Consider the following 27,898-nt stretch of genomic DNA (forward strand, 5'->3'; position numbering starts at 1 on the left):
TAATGTGGTTATTTCTATGCTGGTAAACAGCAGAAAACAACATTCCCTAAGAATTGCCTTTAAACCAACATCACACAGCAGGAGTCTTCACTTCACCTTAGATTAACATTGGAAAGTGAGCAATCATCTTCCACATACGTCGGACGCATATTCTTGCGTTTACTCTACCAGTACTTATCGTAGTGCACACTGGGAAGCTACAAGGCTTTTGTAGCCTTGTCTGCCCGTTAGTTATGTCTTCACCTGTGTTGAACGAAGTGTTATAAGCATGAGGTACCTGCTTATTGTTGGTGCATTTAGGCATTCCTTTGTAGTCCAGTAAGAAAGGAAAATAGTGTATTACCTTTTTCATGTTCATGAAAAGTAGTGTTCCTTCGCTGGAGCAAAGTTACGCACACTAGCCGTTCTTTGGGGATTAACGGTTCTGTGAGTCGTCTGCTACAGCACTTTTTCCAGGAAGAAAGGTAGTGAAGAGATTATTCATTATTTAAATATATAAGACATTACTTATTATTTAAGTTTTATTGGTTGTATCTTCCGATGGATATCGTATTTGTGAAATCAATCAAAATTCTTCAGACATTTCTAGCAATTTGAAACCAACTCGTGCGTGTGTGTGTGTGTGTGTTAGAACGCTTTAAAAACACACACACACACACACACACACACAAAAAAAAAACGGTGTTTACGTGCAAAAATTAATCATATTGTAAGATGATATGCTGTTTCTGTAAATCCAAATTATTATATAAACAAATGTTAAATTGATTGGAGGTATTTGGAATAGCTGCAAACGGTTTTCAACCTTTTTAAAAACTCTCGAATGAAACAGGTTGTTTATGATCCTCTAAAACCTGAAACTTTTCTGCTGTGAAAGACAGTGGATTTCGTCATTCACAGAATAAAATTGGCTAAAGTTTCTTGTTTGCTGAAAGAATATGCATAAATATGAAATAACTATTGAATTTTAACGGTTACTATGTTTTGACATTCCATATAGCATGTCTCTCATTTTGCACGATTTTAAATTTGTGGAATTGATCGAGATTGTTATTATTCTTATGTTTAGAATTTTATCCACATACTCAATTTGCATTTTTTTTCATGTAATCTTTAAATGTACAAATTCCAGTCAGAGATTATTAACTTATGTAATTTTCGCTTATTTGTGACATTAATCTAGAGTAATGAATAATTCTTGGAGATATTTATAATGATACTTATTGCCTTTAATTAAGTCACAGTTTGCATTGTCTGATTGTATAAATTTTCTTATTATATTCTTATTGTGTTGTAACTGTAATATTTTCAGTTCCTAGGAACCAGAGCTAACAGAATTGTTCATTTTTTCTGTACTGTTTTTACTGCTACATTATGGTTGACTACTACAGAATTCTTGAAATACCTCGTGCTGCCACTACAGTAGACATTAAGAAAGCGTAAGTTGTTTAGAATGTACATAGAATAATTAAAATCAGTAACTTATGCTGTATATGTTATTATCACATAAAACCTTGCAGAACCAGTGGGTGTATTGATAAGGAATGAGATGCCAAAGAAAAACTTCATTTAACAGTTTACAGATTTTTAAATAAGTGCATGTGTTAGACCTACAGAAGTTAAAAATTGGATTTTTTTAAAATATTTTTCTGTTTCACTAATAATAATCATTGGCATTGTATATACACAGAAAGTGATATCAGTAATTTCTACTGCATATTTGAATCTCTAATAAGAATCAAGAGCTACTGCTGCTTCAATACTAAGCAAGTAATTTGACTATAGTTTGAGTATTTCTTAATATTGTAGATGCATTATAAGGAACAAATAGAACAAGTGGACAACTTCGTATATCTTGGATCAAAACTAACAGAAACAATAGATGAACTCAAAACAATCAAACACAGAATAGTGATAGGATGGACCACCATGGGAAAATTACAGAAAATCTGGAAAACAAGATATCTAAGCGAGCCGAAATCAAATTATACGAATCGATAATTATACCAACAGTCATCTATGGAGCAAAAGCGTGGACAGTTAAGAAAAGAGAGGAGAAAAAAACTGCTGGCATTTGAAATGAAATGCTTAAGAAAAATAAATAGAACTAGTTGGATAAAAAAGAAAACAAACAGCACAGTCAGACAAAAATTATTGTATAAAAAGACAATAATAGAAAAAATGAGAAAACAACAACCGAGATGGTTTGGCCACACTGTATGCATGGATGCAGACAGCCTTCCTAACATCCTAAATCAGTACTTTTCCAACTGAAAAAAGAAGACCTGGAAGACCAAGAATTACCTGGCTGAAATTAATAAAGAACATTTCAGGATGCAGAACATATAAGGAACTTTTTCGAGCAGCAAGGAATAGAGAAGACTGGAAGATCCTGCTCAAGAGAAGACTCAACCCGTCTTAGATGGAAGAGAAGGAGAGAGAGAGAGATTATAAGGAAATGCTACTTTAAACAGAAGTGTGAAATTTTTTCCAATAAGAGTTAAATTAGATCAATTATGGATTACATTTTTGAACTTTAAATGAATTAGAAAAATGGATATTTGTGTTAATCTCGCCCATAAAATGTTGTTAACCTCTAGTATACTAGGACCTTGGGTAGTCTAAGGTTTGGAACACCATTCTGTAAACCAAATGGTGCTTTTCAGATCACTGAGATTCACTTTGGTGGCCATACAGTAGATTATGAATATCATCTGCCATCTAAAGGCTGTTGGTTAGAAAGCAGATTCTATCCACATAGCCAGCTAGCCTAGTTGAAATTAAAATAATGTCTGTGTATAAAAATAATTGTATTGTTTAATATAATATACCTGTTATGTGTAGACCTATTTTGTGTAACTGTCATAGTATATTACTATCAAGAGGTCATATAATTTTTTTTATTTTTTATTTTTTTTGTATTCCACAGTTGTTCATATGCCAGTGTGAACTTTAAAAAAATCAAAATAATAATAAAAAAACAATAAATATGGAACTAGCTTAACATATAATAGATACTTTTATCTGCAGATTATGAATGAACATATACAGTAAAAGGAGGTTGCTTCCATATGCTACTGATGACTTATATTATGATTTAAGTGCATGGATGTTTTCTTATTCTGGAAGCATTCACCATTGGAAGTACAATTTTACATCAGTAAAAGTTTTTGAGAAGTGCCAGCTATTTCAGATGCAGTGACACCTGTGATAATTCATTGATATAAGGATTAATTTAGAAAAGCTATATGCACCTGACTGAGAACCATACTCAAAAAGGAATAAATAATTGTCATATAAATGAACTTCAGATATGTTTAAAAAAATGCATATGTATACAGTCAGAGGATGAGTCTCAATAGATCACAATGTTGTGGCTGCTCTTCTAAGCAGAACACCCAGACCAGTATGATTTGGTGCCTGCACATCACGCCTGATGTGCAGGCACATCACACCTGATTGCTACAGCAAAGGAAGCAGTGACCACATAGTCTCAATGATAGCCCTAATGCTTCCATTCTAGTGGCCTCATCACCAGAGCAATTGCACTGTAACATTACCAAAGCAACTCCAGTTGGCACTGCCTTTCAATGCAAGGCATGAATGGTATCATTGCAGTGGCTAGATGGGATTCTGACTTAGAAGCATTCATTCATAAGCCCACATCAAGGACTCAAAGGCATTCATTACCCAATATACGTGGGGTATGGATTTAACAGCCATGCACCCCCCCACCACTCCAATATGACCTCAGAATAATCAGCTATATGTGCAGTGATGGAGTCAGGCACCTCATTAATGCCAGGTTGGGCCTGCCATTGATTTGGTCAGTCAAACACTCACCTTGATCTGATATTTATTTGACCAAGCACATGAAGCTCTGCCCTGGCTTATAGAGCTAACTTGCATACTAATTTAACTACCTGCTCTATTCAAACACCCATCCCTCATGCTCCAGATGCTATTCTATACCCTAAAGGAGTCCACTTTTACATCTTCTCATTGGTAAAATCATTGCTTTTGTCCTTTCAAGACCACCAACCCAATCCAGTGAGTCAGATGAGACGGTTCCTAACAATTGCTGTGCTGTGGAAGGGTATACTTTTTCTGGAGTACACTTCCTTACTGATCCAACAAAGTTTTCACTAGAGCCATTTTCATACATCTTGTACATAGGTGCACCATGCAGGATGGAAAGTTTCCGTGTTTAAAATCAGCCACTCGAGCATTCCCTATGGCATCATCCAGAAGCATGCATGCTGAAACTTGCCTTCAGACAGAAATTCTTGAAAATTGGCTAGCTTATTTGACCAGCAGAGCCAGAGCTCTATCCAGCATCTCTTGCAATGTCTGCCTCAGTGAGTCATGTTCACTCCTGCCATTACCCACGATCTTGATTGATATTCTTTCACTTAAATATTCACAAAAATGGACAGGAATCACATGGCAGCAACACCTCTCAATGGCTATCACAATGCTTTGTTTTAATTAGACAGTTGGATTACCCTAGTCTGAGTCAGCTGTTAGTTGCTGGCCAAAATGGTCACACTAGACAGGCATTCCAGCCAACATTATACAAATCTGAGATAAGTTAAAAAAATACATGTGTATGATGAATGAGCTAAGGCTAATGCTAATTCTCACTGTTAAATGAAAGTATAGATTTATCTATGAATAATATAGAACATAACAAAGCAATTAAAAGCTTTGGAAAGACTTGATAAAACTGAAAAAAGTTGCTGTCATTGTTATGCTTATTAAATGCTGATGTGTGGCATCTAATAGTTTAATTTTTGCATGCTCATCCCTGTTTATGGTTGAATAGTGATTAAGTAGTGGAATTATGGGTTGGAGTTATAATGTATAATCAAATACGTTAGGTGAGTTGGCTGAATTACAATCAACCTTGAGGCCTTCCTGTACTTCATTTTATAATATAAGGGAGATATAGATCTGAAATCTTTTTGCTTTTCTGTATAAGGGAATACTGAATTTTATGCTCACTAGTTCAAGAAAGATTTTTGGATGTTTTTGAGACACTTACAGCTTAACATATTCCTATATCTGACCTAGGTTGGTCAAGTGAATAATGCTTCTGCTCTTCAGTTACTAGGCCATAGATTTGAAACTAATTGCAGGCATGAATGTGTGTAAATGTCTTTAGGTAACAGATGAATTTCATTTCTTTCTTTGAGACTATTACCACTTTAAATTTTAAGTTTTGTTTTTACTGATATTACACTGTCCTTCCAAACCTTCCATAATTTTTTTGAACATTCCTGAAGCCATCCCTAATCATCTGCTGACTTCATTTCTCTTGTCACTAATATCACTTAACACAGCTTCCAAGATGACAGAAGTGAGTAACTTGTTCTGTAGCACATCCTAAAAACAAAGGATTCATCTTTATCACTTGTGTTTGTTACCTCCTGTTTTTTTTTTTTTTTCAATATTGATAATCAAACCTAGTTGACTTCTGGCATCAGTTGCAGCGACAAAGGAGTTCATTTCTCTCACAATGTGAATAAGACTAAATCATCAGCATATTCCAGATTACATACTTTATAATCCTTAGCATATCTGATCTAGGTAGAAATAGAAAAGTGACACACTTCTGGTCTTACTCTGGTTGTTATTTTAAACCATTCACTATATGTTTAACACAAGCCTTATTATTATCATATTAAGCAGTCATAATGCTAATAAGTTTGTAAAAACTTTTAAAATACAGCATCTTACATAAATTTTGCTTATCAAAATCTTTTTGAAATCAGCAGAAAATGCAATCATGGGTTTCTAAATTCTAAACTTTCCTTGAGGATCTGCCTCATTGAAATTATTTGGTCTGTACATAACTATTATTTTTAAGGAAATAACAAATACATTGTTATTTCTTGAAAAATAATAGTTATGGGTAACCAACATATAATCCTGTCTACCAGAATTTGGTCTATGCAGTTTCTTCCCCTTACAAATTCACCATGCTCCTTTATCCTGTTGTGCATAACAATGCAGAGGACCTTATCTGAAATCAACAGTAAGCTGATTCCTCTATAATTCTCACACAACATACAAACGTGTACGGTTATATTTCTGGTGAAGTCTCTGGAAACTTTACAACTTGATCAAAAACGTTTGAGGTCTTAACCAGCCAGGCTATACTTTCTCTTGTCTCCTTTTAATTTTCGCAGTAATTTCATCACAGGTGATTTATGAAATTTTAATTTGTTTATAGCCAATCTAACCTCAGATGGTGTAATGGAACAGATATCAGATTTGGGAAGTAGATAATCTTTAAACACCATATTTTGCAAGACTGAATATGGTGTTAAAGATTATCAAAATGCTCTCCATTTGTGTTCTTATATTTTATCTCTTAATGACTTCATTTCATTCACTGTCTCTCTTATGTTATGAATAACCTCATATAGTCCTTTGTGATTATTCTCTAGCTGCATTCTCTTGCCATGCTGTTAAACCAGGAGTTTTTATCTATTTTCAGCTGTGATTTTGCTTCCTTATTAATTTTCTTATATCTTAGTCTGTTTTCATTATTTGGATGACATTCCAGTTTCATCCTGCATTTTCTTCTTTTGCCAATTAACTGCATTGCCCCACTGCTCAAATTATTTTGTTTTTGCCTCTCTCTCCAAAAACGGATTGAGTAGTTTCATGCACAGCCTTTAAGTCATCCTGCACACTTTCTTCATCATGATCTTGTGGGATAGCTCATTCATAACATCTGAGCAACTCATTCTGATAAATTCTGACAATATCAGCTTTGCTCAGCACTTCAGTGTTAATAGTAACAGTTATAGACACTGGAATGCATTTTCTAAGCTCCAGTTTCATTTTGCTCTTAACAGAGTAGCTAGTCAGGTCTCTCTGCCTGTCTGTACAATCTAGTGTTCTACACAGAACTTGCCCATTTACTCTTAATTAGGGCATAATCATTCATGTTCTTATGGATGTCATCAGATGAGATCTAAGTATTCTTATAAATATATGTGAGAAGTCCCTCACCGATGTCATTGTAATTACCAGTGCCAAATAATCATAATCCATATTTAAAAGCTTAGTCCTAAAGTGTATACAATTATTAAATTTAAATAAAATTAATTATTAAGCAAGTTATATTTATAAAAATTATTTATAAAGGGAATAAAAGTGGGTGCAATGAATATTAAGTGGGACACTACTATATAAAATTTTGAAACCGCTACCATTCAGGGATTTATTTCTATTTTTCAAAATAAAAATGATCAAAAGACATGCATTTTTTGTATTAATTAAATGTTCTCTTGATGCTAGATATCGAAGATTAGCTTTAAAATGGCATCCAGATAAAAATCCAGAAAGAAAAGAAGAGTCAGAGCGCAAGTTTAAAGAGATCTCTGAAGCCTATGAAGTACTTTCAGATGGTAGGTATCAGGTATTATTGATTCATGAATTATGTTCTGTGAGAACATTATCGTATATATAATGTTTCAATAGAAGTTTTTACACTTGCTTTTAGCTCATTTTGAAAGAACCAGGGATGCTAGTAAAAACCTGAGAAATAAAATACTGTTGTACTGTAATTATGAAAATAAATTTTAGAGAAATAAAATTAACATATCATCAGAAATTAGATATTTTTGAGTTCATTAAGTTAATCCAGGAGTGACCTAAATATTTACAGAATTTCTAAATTTTATTTTGACACTTCATAAAATTGCAGTTGAAAAGTGTTATTTATAAATATAAGCTGTTATGTGTTGTGATCTTGATCATCTCTCCATAACCAGTTCAAAACCAGGCTTGGTTTTTGGGAGAAACAAAAAAATCAAAAAAACTTGAGCATTGAAAGAATGATATTGATGTTCTGTCTGTCTACACAGGAAGTGAATAATCTGTCAAAACATGATTGCCAGATGGCAACAGGTCTGGATTGTGTTATGGATCTTTCCTTCATCTTGTGTGATGTGTTGTTTGAAGCGCATTGCTTTTTAAATGGTCAGTGCTGAGTAGTTTTTGTGTAGGGTAGGGTACACTTGCTCTGTTCATTGAGAATGGTGTATATTGATAATACACTAGTCTGTAAGCTAAAAGTGGATTGTATCTTCGAAATTCTACCACAAGCACATTCTCAAATTGACCTCTTATCAGGATTAGGTATTTCTTAACCTGTATTGACCTGTAGATTTTATATTTGGATCATTGAAGTAGACCCACTTCTCATCACAAATAAGATTTTTTTCTGGTGATTGAACAATTTTTCATAAACATTGCCAGCTGAGCCTGTTTTGGTAAAGTACATGCAGAAATTTTTGACAGCTTCTGTTCAGTTTTTCCTAGCCAGAGAACATACATTGAATAGATATCACTAGCATCTTGATAAAATTCAATCTTCTTAAGAACAACATTCCACAAAAAAGAAATGGTAGCCTAAAAAACTTACAAAGCAGATGAAGATAATGTGACTAATGGGTCAGCAAGAATACAAGATAAAAAATGAATGCTCTTTTTAAATATTGCTTTACTTATCAGATTATGGATTAAGATCTTAATAATTTGTAAAATAAAAAAGTGCATAAATTATTTTTTTTAAAACAAGTCTTGGTCCAAAGAAATTTATCAATAAAATAATAGTTTTTGTGTCTGCTGAGTATCGTGTGTCACCTTTTAGTAAGAAATTACCTCTTTAAAAATTGCTGCTTATTACTTTGTAAGCAAGCAAAATAAGATGTCATACTCAATGTAATAAAAACCAAGGTTTCATGTTAAATCAGCTATGAGCAGCATATATAAGACCTGCATATTAATGAACTAGACTGAGAGAAGTCAGCACATTGCAACAATGAGCCACATGGCATATTACTGCTATGTTGAACATCTTGTTAAAGGTTAATTTGAACAATGACAGTTAATTCAGAAATCTCTCTCTGTGATTGCCTTTTTTTTCTATTTGTTTTTTAATCCAAAATATATAACGATGGTGTATGAAACTAGTTATTAATAAAGTAATTTCTTACTAAAAAGTTGTATGTGGTACTCACCAGACGCAAAACCATAGATATATCAAGCCACAGAAACCCTAACTTGTTAAAACCATACCATATTAAACTATACTAGATATATCAAGCTACAAACCTCACAAATTATCTCCCTTTGTCCTATCCTATTCTGTCATATCCTATAGTTGATTGCATAGGCAGTCATATGGATATAGAATGGTGTATTATTTGCTACATGCTTAGCAAAATCACTGTCTACCTCACAAACAAATTCTCTTCCTCCTCCTTCTTCATTAAAAATTCTATTCATTTCAAAACTTTAATTTTAAAAAAAAACTTATCCTCTGACATCATGATCAGCATTTATATCACTACCTTTTATCAATGTATCACCAACAGAGACCTTTGACCTTATTATGTCTCACTCCCCCTTCCCCAACATATTTTCATTCAGATTATTTCACATGGAAGGGATAAAATACAAACTAGATGGACTTCAGTGGTTTTCTCTTCTTCCCCCAGGTGAGGTGATGTTTGTTATTATGGTTCCTTGGCAAGGGCATGCTGAATACTCCTTTAGTGCATTTAAACAACCAACATCAAAAAATGCATACATTTCATAATGAAAAAAAGAAAGAAATCAACAACTGTCTTCTCTTTGTTATTGTTCTTTTTTTCTGTTTGTAGGAAATCTACATACATGCTGAAAGATATAAGATGGCCCATAAGTCACGAAGGGGTTTACACATTTAATAACTTTTTTATTATTTTTATTCTTTTTTTGTTATTATGAAATACAGAGCCTAGAGATTTTTTTTATTAGTTATGAAAAAAACGACATCACGTAAATGCCTTCCATTTTCAGCTTCACAAAGACAGGCCCTTTCTACAACATGTTCCACGACAGCTGTTAATGTTTCTGGCTGCAGTGCCCTAATTTCTACACAAATGTTTTCCTTCAGTTGTTGGATTGTCTGGTGCTTGTTATACACCTTTTCCTCTAGGTAACCCATAGAACATTCGTGCAGAAATACTGTTGCAGCTAGAAGCATTAACAGTTGTCATGGAATATGCCATAAAAAGGGCCTGTCTTTGTGAAGCTGAAACAGGAAGGCATTTATATGGTGTGGTTTTTGATAACTAATAAAATAACAGGGTCTGTATTTCATTATAACAAAAAAGAATAAATAAAAAGTTAGCAGTCACACCATCATCATCTCAACAGTACAACACCTTCAGAACACTTTTATATTGAGCCAGTGGTATTTATTCTAATGACACAGCTCTTGCCACAGAATTAAATGGAGGAAGACTGCTGTGCTACTATAAATCTGAGAGACTATTTTTAGAATCAGCATCAGTTATGCACCATTAGCCTAGTAGCTATGAGCTTTGCAACCATATGTCTGGGAAAGGAGTGTCCTGGATTTGATTCCTGTCGCCAACGTAAGGAGCTTAAGGATCTTTCTCAGACATAGCTAAGTTAGCCAGTCTTGGGTGTGGACTGCAGGGTTTTTCCTCCTGCAAGCAGACAAACCGGCCTCGTGAACATATGCAGCTACAGCCATAGAATATACCGGGAGGCATAGGGTTAGTCACCTTATCCTCGGGATGGGTATGACTTAAAAAGGGCTTAAGAAAGCTCTGTAACAGGCCAGAAGAGTGCTTCAGTTATGAAGCATTCTACTAATTCAATAAGTATGGCTGCTTTATTTACTATATAATCTATATAGGATGAAGAACTTGGATATGGTGACAGCACAAGACAGGAGGATGTGGAGGAGACTCATCATCGACAGTGACCCCACTTAAGTGGGAGAAGCTGCAGAAGAAGAATTCTATATAATTTGGGCTATGTAAAAAAATAAATTAAAAATACACAAAATATATCATCATGAAATTCCTGATATGTATCCTAAGGGGGGTGTACAGGATAATTATGATAGTACTCCATGAAAAAGTCATTTATTATCAGATTGTTTATTTCTGTCTTTTAAGGTGCTTTTTATCTTATCAATCTGTCTACATCTTGGTGTTTCTCTGGGTCTTTTCCCTGCCAACCTGGCAAGAACACATACCACCTAAGATTAGCTCTACTAATACATTCCTGAATGCTAACAGTGGTGAGTTTTTTCCCAAATATCCTCATTTTTAATGTGATACTGCCATTGATGCTATCTGTTCACTCCGCTAATCTTTCTCCGGACTTTCATGTCTGTGGTCAAGTGTTTTATTTCTAACCCAGCTCTCAGAAAATTGGTTTGAACATTGTCTTATAATATATCTAATTTAGTGTTTTGACTAATTTCTTTCTTATTCCATATAAATTTATTCAGATGACTTTCTACTACACCAGCTTTATTAATTCTTGTCTAGTTTCATGTTTAATTTTACCATCTTTGCTAAAAATTGTGCCTAAATAGCTGAAATGTTTTACTTATTCTATAGGTTCTCCATTCACAATGCAGTTGGTATTTTCAATGTTTCTGCCTATTTTCATTGTCTTTGTCTTTTTAATGCTGATTTTCATACCAAATTTATTACAACAGTTATTCAATTTAGTCAGGGAATCTTGCAGACTTCAACTGGATTTATTCAAAAGAATAGCATCATCTGCATAAAGTAAAGAGCTGAAATTAACATCACCAATTTTGATATCAGATTTAATACTACTTTCATTCATAATGTGATCCATATAGATAATGAATAATAGTGGAGATGATGTGCACCCTTGTTGCACACCTGATTTTTACCTCAAACCATCTTCCTGTACCTCCTTCAAGTCTAACTGCTGACTTACAGCTTAAATAGAGACTATGTATTGCTTGATATAATGTCCCATTTACACTAACTGTAGCGTTTTGAAGAGTTTTTCTCTTGGCACTTTGTCATATGCCTTTTCCAGATCAACGAAACTTAAATATACATCCTTGTTATATTCCTAAGATTTCTCAACTATTTGTTTTAAAGTGAAAATCTGATCCTGACAACCTCTATTTGCCCTGAATTCAGCTTGTTATTCACCAAGCTTCCCTTCCACAATTTTTCTTAGCCGTTTTTCATAAATCTTACCAGGAACATTCATTAAGGAAATACCTCAGCAATTCTCACATTTAGTTTTATTTCCCTTGAGCGCTCTGCCCCAATCTCTGGAATTCAGCCCTCTGACCAGGCCTTCTGAATTACACAATGCAGCCACCGTAAAACTTTTATACCTCCATGTTTGAACATTTCTGGTCGAATTCCATCTATTCCAGCTGCCTTTTCACATTTCAGGTTTTTGACGACTTTTTTCTACTTCAAATATGAATATGTATTCCTTAGTGCATTCTTGTTGGAGTTTTCTACTATCATGCTTACACAGCTTGTTTCATTTAGCAGTCTTTCAAAGTAATTACAGTAGCCCCCCCCATCAGCAGGGGATACATTCCAAGAACCCCCCCCAGCAGATACCTGAAACCGTAGATAGTACCAAACCCTATATATGTTATGTTTTTTTTATACATGCATACCTATGATAGTTTAATTTATAAATTAAGCACAGTAAGAGATTAACAATAACTAATATAATAAAATAGAACAATTATAACAGTATTCTGTAATGAAAGGCATTTCTCTTTTGTTTATTAAGTCCTGGTTGTTTCTAAAATAATTGAGTAATATTTAGAAATCCTTATTCAAAATCATTTCATTCATTGTATCTGCTCTAATTTTAATTATTTGATTTTACATTTCCCTAAATAATATTACATATTATTTAGGGAAATTCTCATGATGGTAAACAGTACAACTTTCACACCAGAGATCAAGTGTCATCTAGAAGAGGAAAGACTAAAACAACTCTCATCTGTAAAGAGTATATTAGCCCATGGTGTCTTATCCAATTTTTATGGATACAGCACCACAGCTCTATGATGAGCTGTGGATAAAGGGACACAGACTACATGCCTTCAGGTGTATAGGCCTACTTGTTGCAGACGTCTTGTCACAGTTTCTTGTTTGAATGAAGCTGACTTGCAAGTTGACCTGCTGTGGTGCATTGATTATGTTTTGCTATTATAACAAAAAATCTGCATTCCATTGGTTTGAAACGCTGTCCAGAGCCTGTATACAACACTATGTCAAATTCAAAATTCTCTGGCAGCCTTAGTAATTCTGCGACCTTCTTCAAGCTTTCCAATAATTCTTCCTGTGTGAAGTCATCTAGATTGTCTTTGAGATATTACAAGACATCCAAGTTTGCAACTTAATTCCTTCACAAAAAGAGCTTCCTTCAAATGCAATTTGCTTAACGCAGCTGTCTGCCTTTTATCCTGTAAAGTACTATCACATGACCCCCTTTGCATGCGATTCGAAAATTTGAATGTGTACCCACTTTCTGCTCAAAATCGTCAGTTATACAAATTGCCACAAGCTGATTCGTGGTTGAAATATGTGGTTGTAACTTCAGAAATGGTGTTCGTCCTTAGGTTTTGGACGCCAGTGTATTAAGATGTGATGGCAAGTAAAGACCGAACACCATTTCCCAGTCTTGGCTTTCTTGATGATAATATATTCATTTCCTCTAAAGAAAGCTAGGATCTTATGTTATCCATGCCTTAAATCTTTTATTGTGTGTGTTAAGCTGGTTTGCTTTCAGAAGGAGAATCCTGCCAGATGAGACCGAATAATTCATCTTCATTTACAACTTCCTTTCTTTCTTCCTTCCTAAGATATATTACCAGTGAATTTGTGGTTGTAATCTTCAGAAATAGTGTTCATCCTTAGGTTTTGGAGACCAGTGTATTAAAATATGTTTTAATAGAATGTGTCGATGGTATATTTTGTTAAAACCTGATGCAATGTGTCATCTGATGCCACCCACTTTAAATAATCCGAAAGTAAATATGGGTCATGTTAAAAGTAGAGATGTAATATTTTCAAAATTAGTCAGCTCTGAATTGAGCTTGTTGATTTCAAACTTAATATTGATTCATATGATGTTAAGGCAGTAATAGATAAAAGTTAAAAGAAATAAAAGGATATATGTATTATTAATTATACTGTATAAGTTAGTGGACTTAATATTATTTTTTCTAACTGATTGAAACAAAAATACTCAGTTGCCATTTAATCACAGAAAAGAAACGGAAGGTGTATGATCAGTATGGAAAAGAAGGCCTTGTTGGAGGAGTTCGACGTCACCATAGAAGACATCATCATCATCAACATCGTCATCATGTAAATTCCTTTTTTGATGATGACTTTAGTCCATTCTTTACTTTTACGTTCCGTGATCCAGAAGAAGTTTTCAGGGAGTTCTTTGGTTCAGATCCTTTTGCAGATTTTTTTGGAAGATCAAATCGCTCAAGTAGGACATCTTCATGTAAGTGTAATTAACATCCAATGTTATTCTAAAGTAAAATTTGTTATTATTATTTATTATTAGAATTTATTATTAGAATAAATCTTAAAAGATTTTGCAGATTATTGTTGGTTCATTTTGCAAACTTATGTTTCCTTGTTAACTAGACCAAGTTCATACTTATGTTTGTCAAACTTATATCAGTAACTAATTGAAAAAGAAAGCATTCTGATGATAATCTGCTCTTCAACTGCTGAACATTACAGGTGTAAACAGTTATTTATAGCCTCATACAAAAATTAGGCTTCAGTCATTACAGTTATCAGTTACACAAAGGTTATAAATATCTGTTATTTGATGTATTGCGAATTAATCAACACTGCTGTAGAAAACTGAGGTCAGCTGATGTTATAGAAATAAAGCAATATCAGTATTGCTGATATTGCTTAATTTCTTCAGATAATGCCTTTTATTCCCTTATAGGGAGTAGATGAGGCCCTATCTAAGCCGCATATGGTGAAGAGATGGCTTAACAAGTGCTGCCATCTTATGGTCCCTAACCCTAATACAATATTTATTCTCTCAAATAATGTAGGTTCTATGGTCAATTTTCCTGGGTTTATGGGATGATAAACCTAAACCTTATTGTCCAGGAGAAAAATCCTGCTTGCCAGTGTCAGAGATTGATCAACTTGGGAATCATTTGAAAAAAGGCTGAGAAAAAAGTTCCTCTAGTGGATGACTAGAATCGAGCTACAATCCTTCCTTTTAATGTTACATGGTCATCAGCATTCATTTTGATAAAATTATGGAGACTACTACCATGTTAATAATAAGTAAGAATTATAAAATCGAATTACTCAAATAGGAAAACTTTTTCTAATCTAAAGAAGTGGTGTATGCAAGATTTTTGTAAGATGGAGTTTTTCAAAAAAAATTTGGAAAACAACTAATCAAGAGTAGAAAAGAATAAGTTAAAAATCAAGAGCCTGCCAAAATTGGAAGAGTTAGCATCTGTGCATTCGGTATTCCATTTGTGGGGGGTATACAAAGATTTGAGGGCAATCTTGCTGTAGTGCAGTGATGCCTAGAGAGTTATGTATAATAGATTAAAAAAAAAAAAAAAAAAAAAAAACTGCCGAAATGAGATTCACATGATTAACATTAGAATCTTAGACTAGATTTAAAAAAGAAATAAATTAAATCACAGCATGATTTAGCCACTTGTGAAGGCTATGTTCCTGAAAAATGCCATGGCAAAGAAATCTGCAGTATGCAAATAAAACTATGAAAGGGAGAAAAAAATGGAGTTGGGTGTTACTCAACTTTATCCCTCCCTTGTGTTTTTGTGTTTCACTGACTTTTATTTTTGTGACTTATACAAACTTACAAATGAAAATTATATTTGGTCTCTAGAGCAAGGTTTTTAGATCATCTAACCTCTTTGCCAATTAATATGCTGTTGGTTTACAGTATTCTTTTATTGGCAAGAACTATATACAAGAAAAGTCTTAACACTATTATTAAGTACATATTAACATACATACTACAGCACCATATTATAGAAGTGCAGTCCCCTGAAACTTGAATTTTCTATCCCACAAAGCAGACAGATCATCCAGAAAAACATATGCAATTAATAGACATAATGCACTGACCTCATAGCTGCTCTGGCCATAATTCAAAATAGCTCATCCCAGCAACACAATTAAAGCTTATCATTCAGGTATAGCACAGCTGATTGACTAAGATTTGCTTTTGTTAAAGAATGAGGTGATTTTACATTAATTTGCATTCTTCTGAAGTTCTTGGTAAATTTTGTTTCTCTTCCATTTTATTTTATATTTCTTTTATTGAAGAGAAAAATACTGTGGCTGATTACCATTTTTTATTATGCTGGTATAATTACCAGCATAATGACCTAAAGCTCTTATTCAATCTTGCAATCTGTGTAGGATCCTTCTCAGTCAGTTTAGCCACGTTTAATTCTATCAGTTCCCTCAATATCATCCACTGCAATCTCTTTAAAGCCTGCAGAAAGTTTTTCTGCTTGGTTTAAAATATATTATACTTGAAAATAAATACTTTTTTTAATCCTTTACTCAAGCATAAGTAAACAAAGTTTGTGCAAAATATCTTCGACTGATCTGCTTGTACATAAAGCTGCTAACCTTACATCAGTTGCTATGGTATCCCATATGCAAATCATTATAGGACGGTTCTTTGTCCAGAGACCAGTTTTGACTTTTATTGAGATCTCAATTTTATCCAGGGAGAACTAGACCCAGGAACACAATAAGGTTGAATCAATGCAGAAGTTGTACATGTCCCATAATATAAGTAGTAAAATGGTATGTATCACCATATTCAGAGTATTTTAATGATATGAGAAGAAACCTTTTTAGGTTAAACCTTGGGTTAAAAGATTAAAACAAGAATATACAATTTCTTGTCAAGTATAATATACTCTTCATACCTCTGTTCAACATATTTGATAATTTCACAATTTACTGCACTTTAACAGAGATATTAGGAAATTCTGTGAAATTATAAACTGTAGTTTCTTCCAGCATACATTAAGAATAAGAAGCTTTATCTCCTGTAGAGAATCTCTGATTGGCAGTAGAGTCAACAATGTCACATTATTTCAAACATTTGCTAATTCTACATATCTTTAGTCCACCCCCTGGTTTTTTGTTTTGAATTACAGCCAAAGCAAGTAAGATTATTTTCTACTAGGTGGATCACAACTCACAAAAGATAATTTTGTGATTGAAGGTTTACCAGAAGCAGTACTAACTTTTTACATTGCTAGTGCAGTTGGTAGTGATGATGATGATTTTAATTTGATTTGAAAATCTCATTACAGTGCAAGAGGAACATTAAGAAGAAATTTTTTTAACTAGAACCTATTTCATAAATATTGGCAGAGTTCTACAAGAATGGTCTGAAAAGTTCTTGGCCTAACAATGAAAAAAGGAATTTATAATTTCAAAATTATTTTTATTTTTCAACAATCTCCTTTAAGACTAATACATTTTACCACCTTATAGTGGTTCTCAGTAAGATGTGCAAAATATCCCTCTATAGCTGCAATCACCTCTTGATTTGAAGAAAAACACTGACCAGCAAGGAAGAATTTTAGTTTTGGGAAGAGATAGAAGTCAGAGTGAGCCAAATCTGGGGATAGGGTGGATGTTCCAACAATTCATAGTGCAGATCACTTAATTTTCCCATTGCCAAAACACCTTTGTGGGTGGGTGCACTGTCCTGATGAAAGATGTTTTTTCTTCTTCTGCAAACCGGGTCTTTTCTCATGAATTTTTTTGTCTAGTCTGGTTAAAAGATCGGAATAATATTCTTCGGTTATGGTTTTACCTTTTTCAAGATAATTAATAAACAAAATGCTCACCAGTCATTCAATACCATATCGTGCACTTGATCAATGATTTCTGGTGGTGTTATACTTTTTGGATGTCTTTCATATGGATAATCTTCAAGGCTGGTATGGCCACGTTTAAACTTGGCAGCCCATTTCTTAATTGTTGAAAATGAAAGAGAAGAGTGCCCATAAACTTTTATGAACTTTGGATGAATTTCTTTTGGTGTTAAACATTCTTTTACAAAGAATTTTATAACCTCACTGCACTCAATTTTATTCATTGCAAGGGATGTAGATAATACTTTTACTTCAGACAGCTGTATAAAACAAACTACTTGCAAGAATGACTTGCAATTTCAAATGGATGCTTATTACAGATGTGCCAACTTTATAGGAAAAAAAAAATCTTGCCTATAGTGTTGCCATCTGTGGTCGAGGCTGAGAACTTTTCAGACCACCCTCATAGTTCTTCAGTCCACATAACACTTGCAAACTAGCCATGTTACAATGTGCAATATACAAGTGCAGCACACTTTTCAGTGCTACTTTCAGTATAGCCACAGACGAAAAGATCTGAGATCAAATTCCATTTACAAATTGTACAGAGAACTTTTAATAAGTTTTTTGTTTAACTGTAAATGTTATATAAGTCATGTGAAAGTAATGGGATTTCCTCTTCTGGAAACCTTGGTTTTCTTCAAAACACACATAACAAGCAAGCCAACTACAGAACATGAACTGATATACACAGAAGATCATAGTAACAGAACTAACTACCCTGGTAGAGCAACCCATGTGTATGGAATTTGCCTACCTCGCAGCCTTAGTTGCTTTGGCATAATTTAATAAACCAATCTGAATAAAGTGGAATTATTAACTTGTTTACACCATAATCATTCCCTGTAAGTGATGTAATCACTTCTGATTTTGTACTATCTTATTAGACTCATTATTACTTTACTCACTTTTGCTAGACATTTAATACCAGAATGGGAGAGGGAGTCAGAAAGAAACTATGTAAGAAAGAAAATAGCAGTAACTCTGCACAACTGCAGCCCAGACTGTTTATTTTCCTTGCTAGAAACAAAGCAAGGTCTCAAATGATCAGCACATCAATGAATGCTGGATTCTACAGTATTGTACAAGGATTGAAAAAACTATGATTAATAAATAACATTTAGTAATCCTGATTGGTGTACAAAGTTAAGCTGTATGATAGTACTATGTCAGATAACTCAGTTTTGTGCAAGATTAATTATGGCTTCCTATCACTGGCTGAGAACATCATATGGGGAGGGTGATTTTCCCCTTATGACTTTTTTTTTTTTTAAATATTGTTCTATTCTGTTATTGAGGTGTTTATTTTGTGTGCTTGGGATGAACTTGAAAACTAACTTGTTCTTATTGTCTGAATTTGTTTCCGTGTCAGTTTTTATTATCATGAATTAAATACTCCATCATCAAATTCCTGCCATGTACCCTCAAGGGGTGTACAGGATATGATAGTACTACATGAAAAAAATTACATCATTATTAATTTCCTATCTACAATTTTCTTCCAAATCAGTCTGTTGCTTGTCAAGACTCCAACATTATCAGATCTTATATTTCTATCGTCTAAGACACTTTGTACCGTATCAATCCACCTATATCTTGGTCTTCCTCTGAGTCGTTTTGCTGCCAACCTGGCAGAGAACACTTGATTTGCTAATCTTTCCTCGCCCATTCTGTTCAAGTGACCATACCACCTGAGATTAGCTCTGTTAATGCACTCCTGGATGCTGACAATGTCAAGTTCTTTCCTAATATCCTCGTTTTTAATATGATATTGCCATTGATGCCATCTGTTCATGCCTCTAATCTTTCCCAGGATTCTCATATCTGTGGTCTCTAGTCTTTGGTCAAGTGTTTTACTTCTGACTCAGCTCTCAGATCCATAAATTAAAACTGGTTTGAATACTGTCTTGTATACAGCTAATTTAGTGTTCCGACTAATTTCTCTCTTATTCCATATGAATTTATTCAATTGATTGACTACCATACCAGCTTTTGTTGATTCTGTTGTCTATTTCCATATTTAATTTACCATCTTCAGTAAAAATCGTGCCTAAGTAGCAGAAATGTTTTACTTGTTTTACAGGTTCCCCGTTTACAACACAGTTGACATTTTCAACAGTTCTACCTATTTTCATTGTCTTTGTCTTTTTAATGCTGACCTTCATACCATATCTATTACAACAATTATTCAATTTAGTCAGGGAAACTTGCAAACTTGTAGCGGATTTATTTAGAAGTATAACATCGTCCGCATAAAGCAAAGAGCTGACATTAACATCTCCAATTCTGATATCATGTTTAATATCCCTTTCTTTCATAATGTGATCCATATAGATAATGAATAACGGGGGGATAATGTACATCCTTGTCTCACACCAGTTTTAACATTAAACCATCTTCCTGTACTTCCTTCGATTCTAACTGCTGGCTTACAACTTAAATAAAGACTAAGTATTGCTTGATATATTGCCCCATTGACACCATATAACTGTAGCGTATTGAATAGCTTCTCTATTGGCACCTTGTGATATGCCTTTTCTAGATCGACAAAACTTAAATACGGATCTTTGTTATATTCCCATGCTTTATCAACTATTTGTCATAAAGTGAAGATCTGATCCTGACAGCCTCTATTTGGTCTGAATCCAGCTTGTTCTTCACCAAGCTTTTCTTCCACAATTCTTCTCAACTCTTTCTCAAGTATACTTGCATAGATCTTGCCAGGAACACTCAGTAGGGAGATACCTCTTAAATTTTACAGCACTCTTTCTATGCTTCTTCAACAACCTCCAGAATATCTTACCACCTTCTTGATATTTATTTTCTATGTTCTTGCCAAAGTCCTCCCGTGACTTTTGTTTAGCTAGTTTTACGCAGTGTTTCACTTTCTTACATTTGTCTCTGTATTCTCTAAGAGCAAAAGCTGACTTATTTGCCAGGAACTTTTGATATGTTTTCTTCTTTTCCTTCACTGCCTCTTTAACTTCTTGTGTTCACCATGGAGTTCTGATTTTTCTGTTCTTGCAGACAACCTCACCACATGACTCTCTGGCTGAATCAATCAGGGTTTCCTTCAAGGCTTGCCACTGAATCTCCAAGGTTTGGTTCCTGTTCTCAAACTCTTTCATTTTTTTCTTCAATAATCTTTGTGTATTTTAGTCTACAGTTCACATCTGAGAGCTGCTCAACTTTTATTCACTTTAAAAATTTCTTACATGTTATTCTTTTCAATATCAAATTCAATTTTATCCTGCTTAAGACTAAATAGTGATCACTTCCAATTTCAAATCCTCTGTACACTCTGGTGTCCTGCACCAGGGAGAAAACATCACTATCAACAATAACATAGTCAATGAGACTTTTCTTATTCCTTGCCGCTTCTCTCCATGTGAATTTGTGCACATTTTTATGTTGGAACATGGTATTAGTAATAACCAGTCCATGTGCTGAGCAGAAATATAACAGGTATTTGCCGTTATTATTATCTTTGCTCTTTTCTCCAAATTTTCCCAACATATTTTTGTATGTCTGACAATTATTTCCTACTCTGCTATTTAGATCACCAACAAGGGCCAACTTTTCCTTTTTCATTGTGTCAGTTGCTTTTTCTAAAGCATCAAAAAATTCCCCCACTTCTATCTTAGTAGAACCTTCTGTGGGACCATAGGCACAAATAAGTCTCATTGTCCAATTCCCCATTCTGATATTTGCCCACATCACTCTACTTGAGCCTGCCTGCCATTCAAGAAGATTAGCCTCTAATTAAATACTCTATTGGATAAATTTGGAATAGGTAAAGATTTCACTTAAACTATAATTTGTGTTAGTAGTATGGTTAAAATGAATAATTTAATTTCATTAAATTATATTTAATCTAATTTCTATCAATCAGATATGTTTATTTAATTTGCTTTACACAATGTAATCAGATAGTTTTATTTAAATAATATACATTTTTGATACACAGTAAACAAAATATAATTAAGTCATAAATTGAATTCTATATATGTTTGTGTAATTTTCCTTATTCACATTATAATCATCTGATTACAATGTGAATAAAGCTTTCCTATCATTTCATCATCATCAAATTTCCGGCCATATACCCTCAAGTGGAGGGGGGGGGGGGGGTTGTACAGGATATGGTAGTACTACATGAAAAATTTACATCATTACTAACTTCCTATCTACAATTTTCCTCCAAATCAGTCTGTTACTTGTCAAGACTCCAACATTATCAGATCTTATATTTCTATCGTCTAAGGCACATTGTACCGTATCAATCCACCTATATCATGGTTTTCCTCTGGGTCATTTTCCTGCCAACCTGGCAGAGAACACTTGTCTTGCTAATCTTTCCTCGCCCATTCTGTTTAAGTGACCATACCACCTGAGGTTAGCTCTGCTAACGCATTCCTGGATGCTGACAATATCAAGTTCTTTCCCAATATCCTAGTTTTTAATATGATATTGCTATTGATGCCATCTGTTCACTCCTCTAATCTTTCTCGGGATTCTCATATCTGCAGTCTCTAGTCTTTGGTCAAGTGTTTTATTTCTGACCCAGCTCTCAGATCCATAAGTTAAAATTGGTTTGAACACTGTCTTGTATATAGCTAATTTAGTGTTCCGACTAATTTCTCTCTTATTCGATATGAATTTATTCAATTGATTTCCTACCATACCAGCTTTGTTGATTCTGTTGTCTATTTCCATATTTAATTTACCATCTTCAGTAAAAATTGTGTCTAAGTAGCTGAAATGTTTTACTTGTTCCACAGGTAATTCACATTCACAACACAGTTGACATTTTCAGCGATTCTGCCTATTTTCATTGTCTTTGTCTTTTTAATGCTGACCTTCATACCATATCTATTACAACAGTTATTCAATTTAGTGAGGGAATCTTGCAGACATATAGTGGATTTATTTAAAAGTATAACATTGTCTGCATAAAGCAAAGAACGGATATTAACATCTCCAATTTTGATATCATGTTTAATACCACTTTTCTTCATAACGTGATCCATATAGATAACGAATAACAGAGGGGATAATGTACATCCTTTTCTCCTACAATTCTTCTACTTTGTTCTTCAATTCTTCTCAAGTATACTAGCATAAATCTTACTCATTAGGGAAATACCTCTGTAATTCTCATATTTAGTTTTATTTCCCTTTTCATATACGGGTACCATTAGAGCTCTACTCCAATCATCGGGAATTTGCCCGATGATTGGAGTAGAGAAAAATTGAAGTAAAGAAAAAAAATTCATATCAGTTATTGGCTTATATTCATTTGATTTTTGACATGCACCCTTGGTAGGTGTACAGGTTAATATATAATAGTACGTGAAAATGTTACATCATTACTAACTTCCTATCAATAATTTTCTCCCAAATTAATCTGTTATTTGTCAAGATTCTAATATTGTTATAACTTTCTAAGGCACTTCTTACTTTATCAGTTCAATCCACCTAAATCTTGGTTTTCCTCTGGGTCTTTTTCCTGCCATCCTGACAAACATTTGTTTTGTTAACCTTCCTTCTCTTATTCTGTTTGTAACTATACTGACTCATTGTTGAATGCTAACAATGTTAAGTTCTTTTCTAATATCCTCATTTTTAAATGTGATGTTACCATTGATTAAGCTCCCCTAATCTTTCTCATATCTATAGTCTCCAGTCTTTGATCAAGTGTTTTATTTCTAATCCAGTTCTCAGATCCATAAGTTAAAATTGGTTTAAATGTTATCTTATATACAGCTGATTTGGTGTTTCGACTAATTTGTTTCCTATTTAATTTGCCATTTTGACTAAAAAAACTTTTCTAAACAACTGAAATGTTTTAATTGTTCTATGGGTTCTCCAGTTAGCATGCAGTTGATGTTTTCAGTGTGTCTGCCTATTTTCATTGTCTTTATCTTTTTATTTTAATTTTCATATAAAATTTATTAAGCAGTTTAATCAAGGAAACCTATGGACTCATACTGGATTTATTTCATGGAATAACATCATCTTCAATTTTGATATTGGGTTTAATACCACTTCCTTTCATAATGATAGATGATGAATAACAGTGGAGATAATGCATACCCTTTTCTCACACCTGATTAAACATCCAACCATCTTCTTATGCCTCCTTCGATTCTAACTGCTGACATAACTCAGAGACAAACTATGTATTGCTTGATATAATGTTCCAGTTACATCATATAACTATAGTATTTTGAACAGCTTTGTCTTAGCTCCTTGTTATATGAATGCTTTTATTAGATCTACAAAAATTAAATGCAGATCTTTGTTATATTCCCATGATTTCTGAACTATTTGTCTTAAAATGAAAATATGATCCTGACCACCTTATTTGGCCTGAATTCTTCTCCAAGCTTCACTTCCAAATTTTTCTTAGTCTTTTCTCAAGTACACTTTCATAAATCCACTAGGCACATTCATTTGAAATATTCCTCTGTAATTCTGACACTGTTCTATTTTTTCTCTTTTTAAAAAGTGAAATAAATTATATTTTTTTGTAACAGTACTAGATCAGTTTGGGTATTTAGTTCAATGACTAGTTGAAATATATTATTCTGCTGTCTCTCTCTCACTCCTCCCTCCTCTTTTCTCCATAGGCTTTATATAAGCACTGTCCATATCTTGTTCATCTGTTTCCTCATTCTATTGAAATTATTAGGCTATATGTCTAGAATATTAGACTATTTAAAGTGACAACTGATTTTTGTTGCCTAGTGTGAGATCACCAACCTGCTTATTAGAGGCCTGAAACATTTATTTGGATTATCTAACCCTTATCCCATACCATGCATGGGCTAAGGGTTAGATAATCAGGATAATAAGAATCTGCTGTAGGTTTAGTCTTTTGTGGGAGAGATTCATATAAAAAAGAAGAAAAAAAGAGGAGAATCTGCTTGTTGATTTTTATTTGTTTTCTCTTTTATTCTCATTTCTACCATTTAGTTCTTGCATTAATATAAACAAGTTAATCAATAAGGTCTTGGTTGGAGAAGTGTGGAGTTAAGTTTTTCATTGAATTCATCTGGAGCTGCTTTTACATGTGGTCAGAAAGGTGTATGTCAAATTTTTATATTTTTTCTATGTTATTGTTTTGTGCAATGCATTTAATTTGTTCTGTAGTGTCTTTTTCACACATAGCCATTACTAATCTTCTAAATGGAAGAAACAGCTTGCAGAATGAGCAATTTTGATGGTCCACATAGTATGGATCTCTATATGTACTAGTTACTTGCACCTTAGATTGCAAGAAATACAAAATAAATGGAAAATAATTACACCCTTAATATTTTATACTAGGCTTGAAAAAGTCATCGTCTTCCAACCTAGTAGCTGTGGGTTTAAATCCCATCTGTGACTGGAATGTTTGAATGTTTTTAGGTGACAGATGGTTTTTATTACCTAATGTGAGAGTACTCTCTTATTTATGGTAGGTTTGTAATAGATTGGTGGAAGTACCATGTTTAGTCTCTAGAAGATCAGAGTTCCAAGAACATCTAGCCCTTAGCGTATGTATTTACTATTGTGTGTTTATAGGTTTACAACCTTTCATTGGTGAGACTGTTACTTAAAAGCTCTAAGATGAAGTCATGGAAAAGCTTGTACAATCCCTGTAAGCTAAAAGTTTGATTTGAGAGTAAAAGAAAGTTTTAATAATCACAAGAACTATTACTGATAAGCATTTGTAGTTGTAGAGCATACTGTAATAATGAGAATTGGTGGAATTCTCATTATTCTCATTTGCTAAATACAACATCAGTACCATAATTCACATCACCACATATAAATGAGAGAACTGATAAAAGCAATGGGAGTTCTCAAACAGCTTAATTTTGACAGCGATAGAGACTAAAATTATTAGATATTCTTGGAAGTCAAACAAGATGTGGGTAATAAATCCAACAAGTAGTAGAAGAAACTATAACAGCAGTATGACAGAAACCAAAGATGTTGCAAACAGTTAACTAGAGCATTAACCTACATCAGCTGCAGAACTTTGTCATTATCATGCATTATGTGTGATATCATAATAACCATAAACAGTAAGCAGACTTACTCCTTTCCTGCTGAAATGTGATAAAATGACTGGAGCATATGCTTAACAAAATGCTGATTGTACTGCATTTTGTACGATTAAGTAAGCTGTCATATGTTTAATAAGACTGAATTTCTCAAAAAAATAATAGTACAGCCATTATTTTTTGGGGAAATGTTTTTTAATATATTCTGAAAAAGAACATTCCTTTTCACCTACCCCCCCCTCCCCTCAATGTAGGAGGGGAGGTTTAGCTACAATCGAAGAAACCATTGTGAAAAAAAGCAGTGCATCCGATGAAACGCAGGAACAAAATTGCTGATAATTTTGCTAGCTTTGCCAGATGGTTAGGTTTGCAGTGAGTGAGCTATTATCACCCTGATGCAAACGTGTTAAGAAGCTTTTTCTTTTATGATACAAGACAATTATTAGATATCTTTTTCACATATTTTTTATAAAAAAGTCATTTAAGGCAGGTTTCTCAAAACAAATTGCATTGCAGACCATTAATGTACCAATGTTTTAGGTACTAAAAATTTATTTCCCTATAATTCCTTAGAAACAAGAAACAAATCTTTACTTAGCACTTAGTAAGAATAACTTAGATCCTTCTGTTAAGTAATGTTATATGCCTTCTGTAGAAGGCATACAAAATTAGTAAAAGATAATAGAACATTTGTTTAACTTTTTTAAAATGAATTTTGCCTTATATGTGCTTTTCTGCTTTGATCTATTATGTACAAGAATTATTATTATTTTTTTTAAAATAGCTGCTGTTAACAGAAGACAAGATACACTTTTTGGTTTTCCTGGCTTAGGAATTGGGTTAAGTGGTTTTCCTGATTTGTATGGAAAAAGTGGTTTAAACAGAGGGTAAGAAACCATATCTTTTGTATAATTTAATAAGTCAGTTTGGTTTATATTTATTGTTTATAATTACATCTTCTAGTTTGATGCCATTACTTAGGTAAAGGAATGAAACTGGAAAATGCAGAGGAAGAAACTTTGCCTAATAAACCTTCCTTTGATTATATTCATGTCATTCACTTGAACATGTTATGAATTTAACTAATAATAAAGTGAATGACATGAATATGTTGGTTATCATACCAACAGGACTTCTCATTACCGTTTGTGTCATGTGGGTGGGCTGAACTGACGCAAAGTTTATACAGCATGTTAGTTTCACTCTTTTGGTAGAATTTTATTTGAAGTTAGCATTCGTGATCTGTCTTAATGACATCGAAAATTTCAAATGCAATCAAGCACTTATTTCATGTAATTGAAAATTTGGACAAATGTTAGGACAATTGTTTTTAGTTAGATGCTGTGTTTGGTGATATAACAAACTGTTTTGCTTGAGTCTATGTGGCAGGTGATATGTTTCATTAGGTAGTACCATTTTTATCCTAGTTCTCACTAATTGCACTATTTGTTGACAAATTTATTACACAGGTTGCAAATGTCTCTGTACCTTATTCAGTGATACAATAAAAGCACTTGTTTTTCTTCCATCTGCAGTGGTGGCTGTTAGTGATTTATATTTCGCATATAAATCCTTTTCCATCTATATCATAAGTTTTTTTTTTTTTTTTAATTATTCTCATCATAAATGCAGATATGACAGTCTAAAGTTTATACAATCACGTATTCTTTACTCCACCCACAGATACTTAACACAAGCACACAGATGTCAATTATTCATAATCCATTCTACAGTACGGAAAGTATTTTTATTCACAGCTATTCCTATTTATCTTCCTTATATTAGCTATTCTGTAAATCTTTTAGTAAATCAAGTATAGTAACTAATATTCAAATATATCATTCGCTTTAATTATTGTCTTTTAATATATTCTGAAAAGAACACTCTTTTCACCTATTCCCCCCCCCCCTCAATGTAGGGCTAGCTGCAATCGAAGAAACCATTGTGAAAAGCAGTGCATCTGACGAAATGCAGGAACAAAATTGCTGATAATTTCACTAGCTTTGCCAGATGGTTAGGTTTGCAGTGAGTGAGCTATTATCACCCTGATGCAAACGTGTTAGAA

At 33.5% G+C, this 27,898-nt stretch overlaps 1 protein-coding gene across 1 annotated transcript in view; it reads left to right on the top strand.

Moving 5' to 3' along the window:
* The first annotated feature begins 211 nt into the window (after positions 1-211).
* The window catches only part of LOC150105483 (dnaJ homolog subfamily B member 6-B-like), a 42,964-nt gene continuing 15,277 nt past the window's right edge, over positions 212-27,898 (top strand). Inside the window, exons 1-5 of the mRNA XM_090394845.1 lie at positions 212-464; positions 1,313-1,439; positions 7,312-7,421; positions 14,116-14,361; positions 26,618-26,720. Coding sequence (XP_090250971.1) covers positions 1,375-1,439; positions 7,312-7,421; positions 14,116-14,361; positions 26,618-26,720 — 524 coding nt within the window. The 5' untranslated portion in view covers positions 212-464; positions 1,313-1,374. The remainder of the gene's footprint in view (positions 465-1,312; positions 1,440-7,311; positions 7,422-14,115; positions 14,362-26,617; positions 26,721-27,898) is intronic.

Source organism: Typopeltis vanoorti, chromosome 6 (assembly GCF_054136105.1).
Source record: "Typopeltis vanoorti isolate ZY-2024b chromosome 6, IOZ_Tvanoo_1.0, whole genome shotgun sequence".
NCBI classification, from domain to species: domain Eukaryota; kingdom Metazoa; phylum Arthropoda; class Arachnida; order Uropygi; family Thelyphonidae; genus Typopeltis; species Typopeltis vanoorti.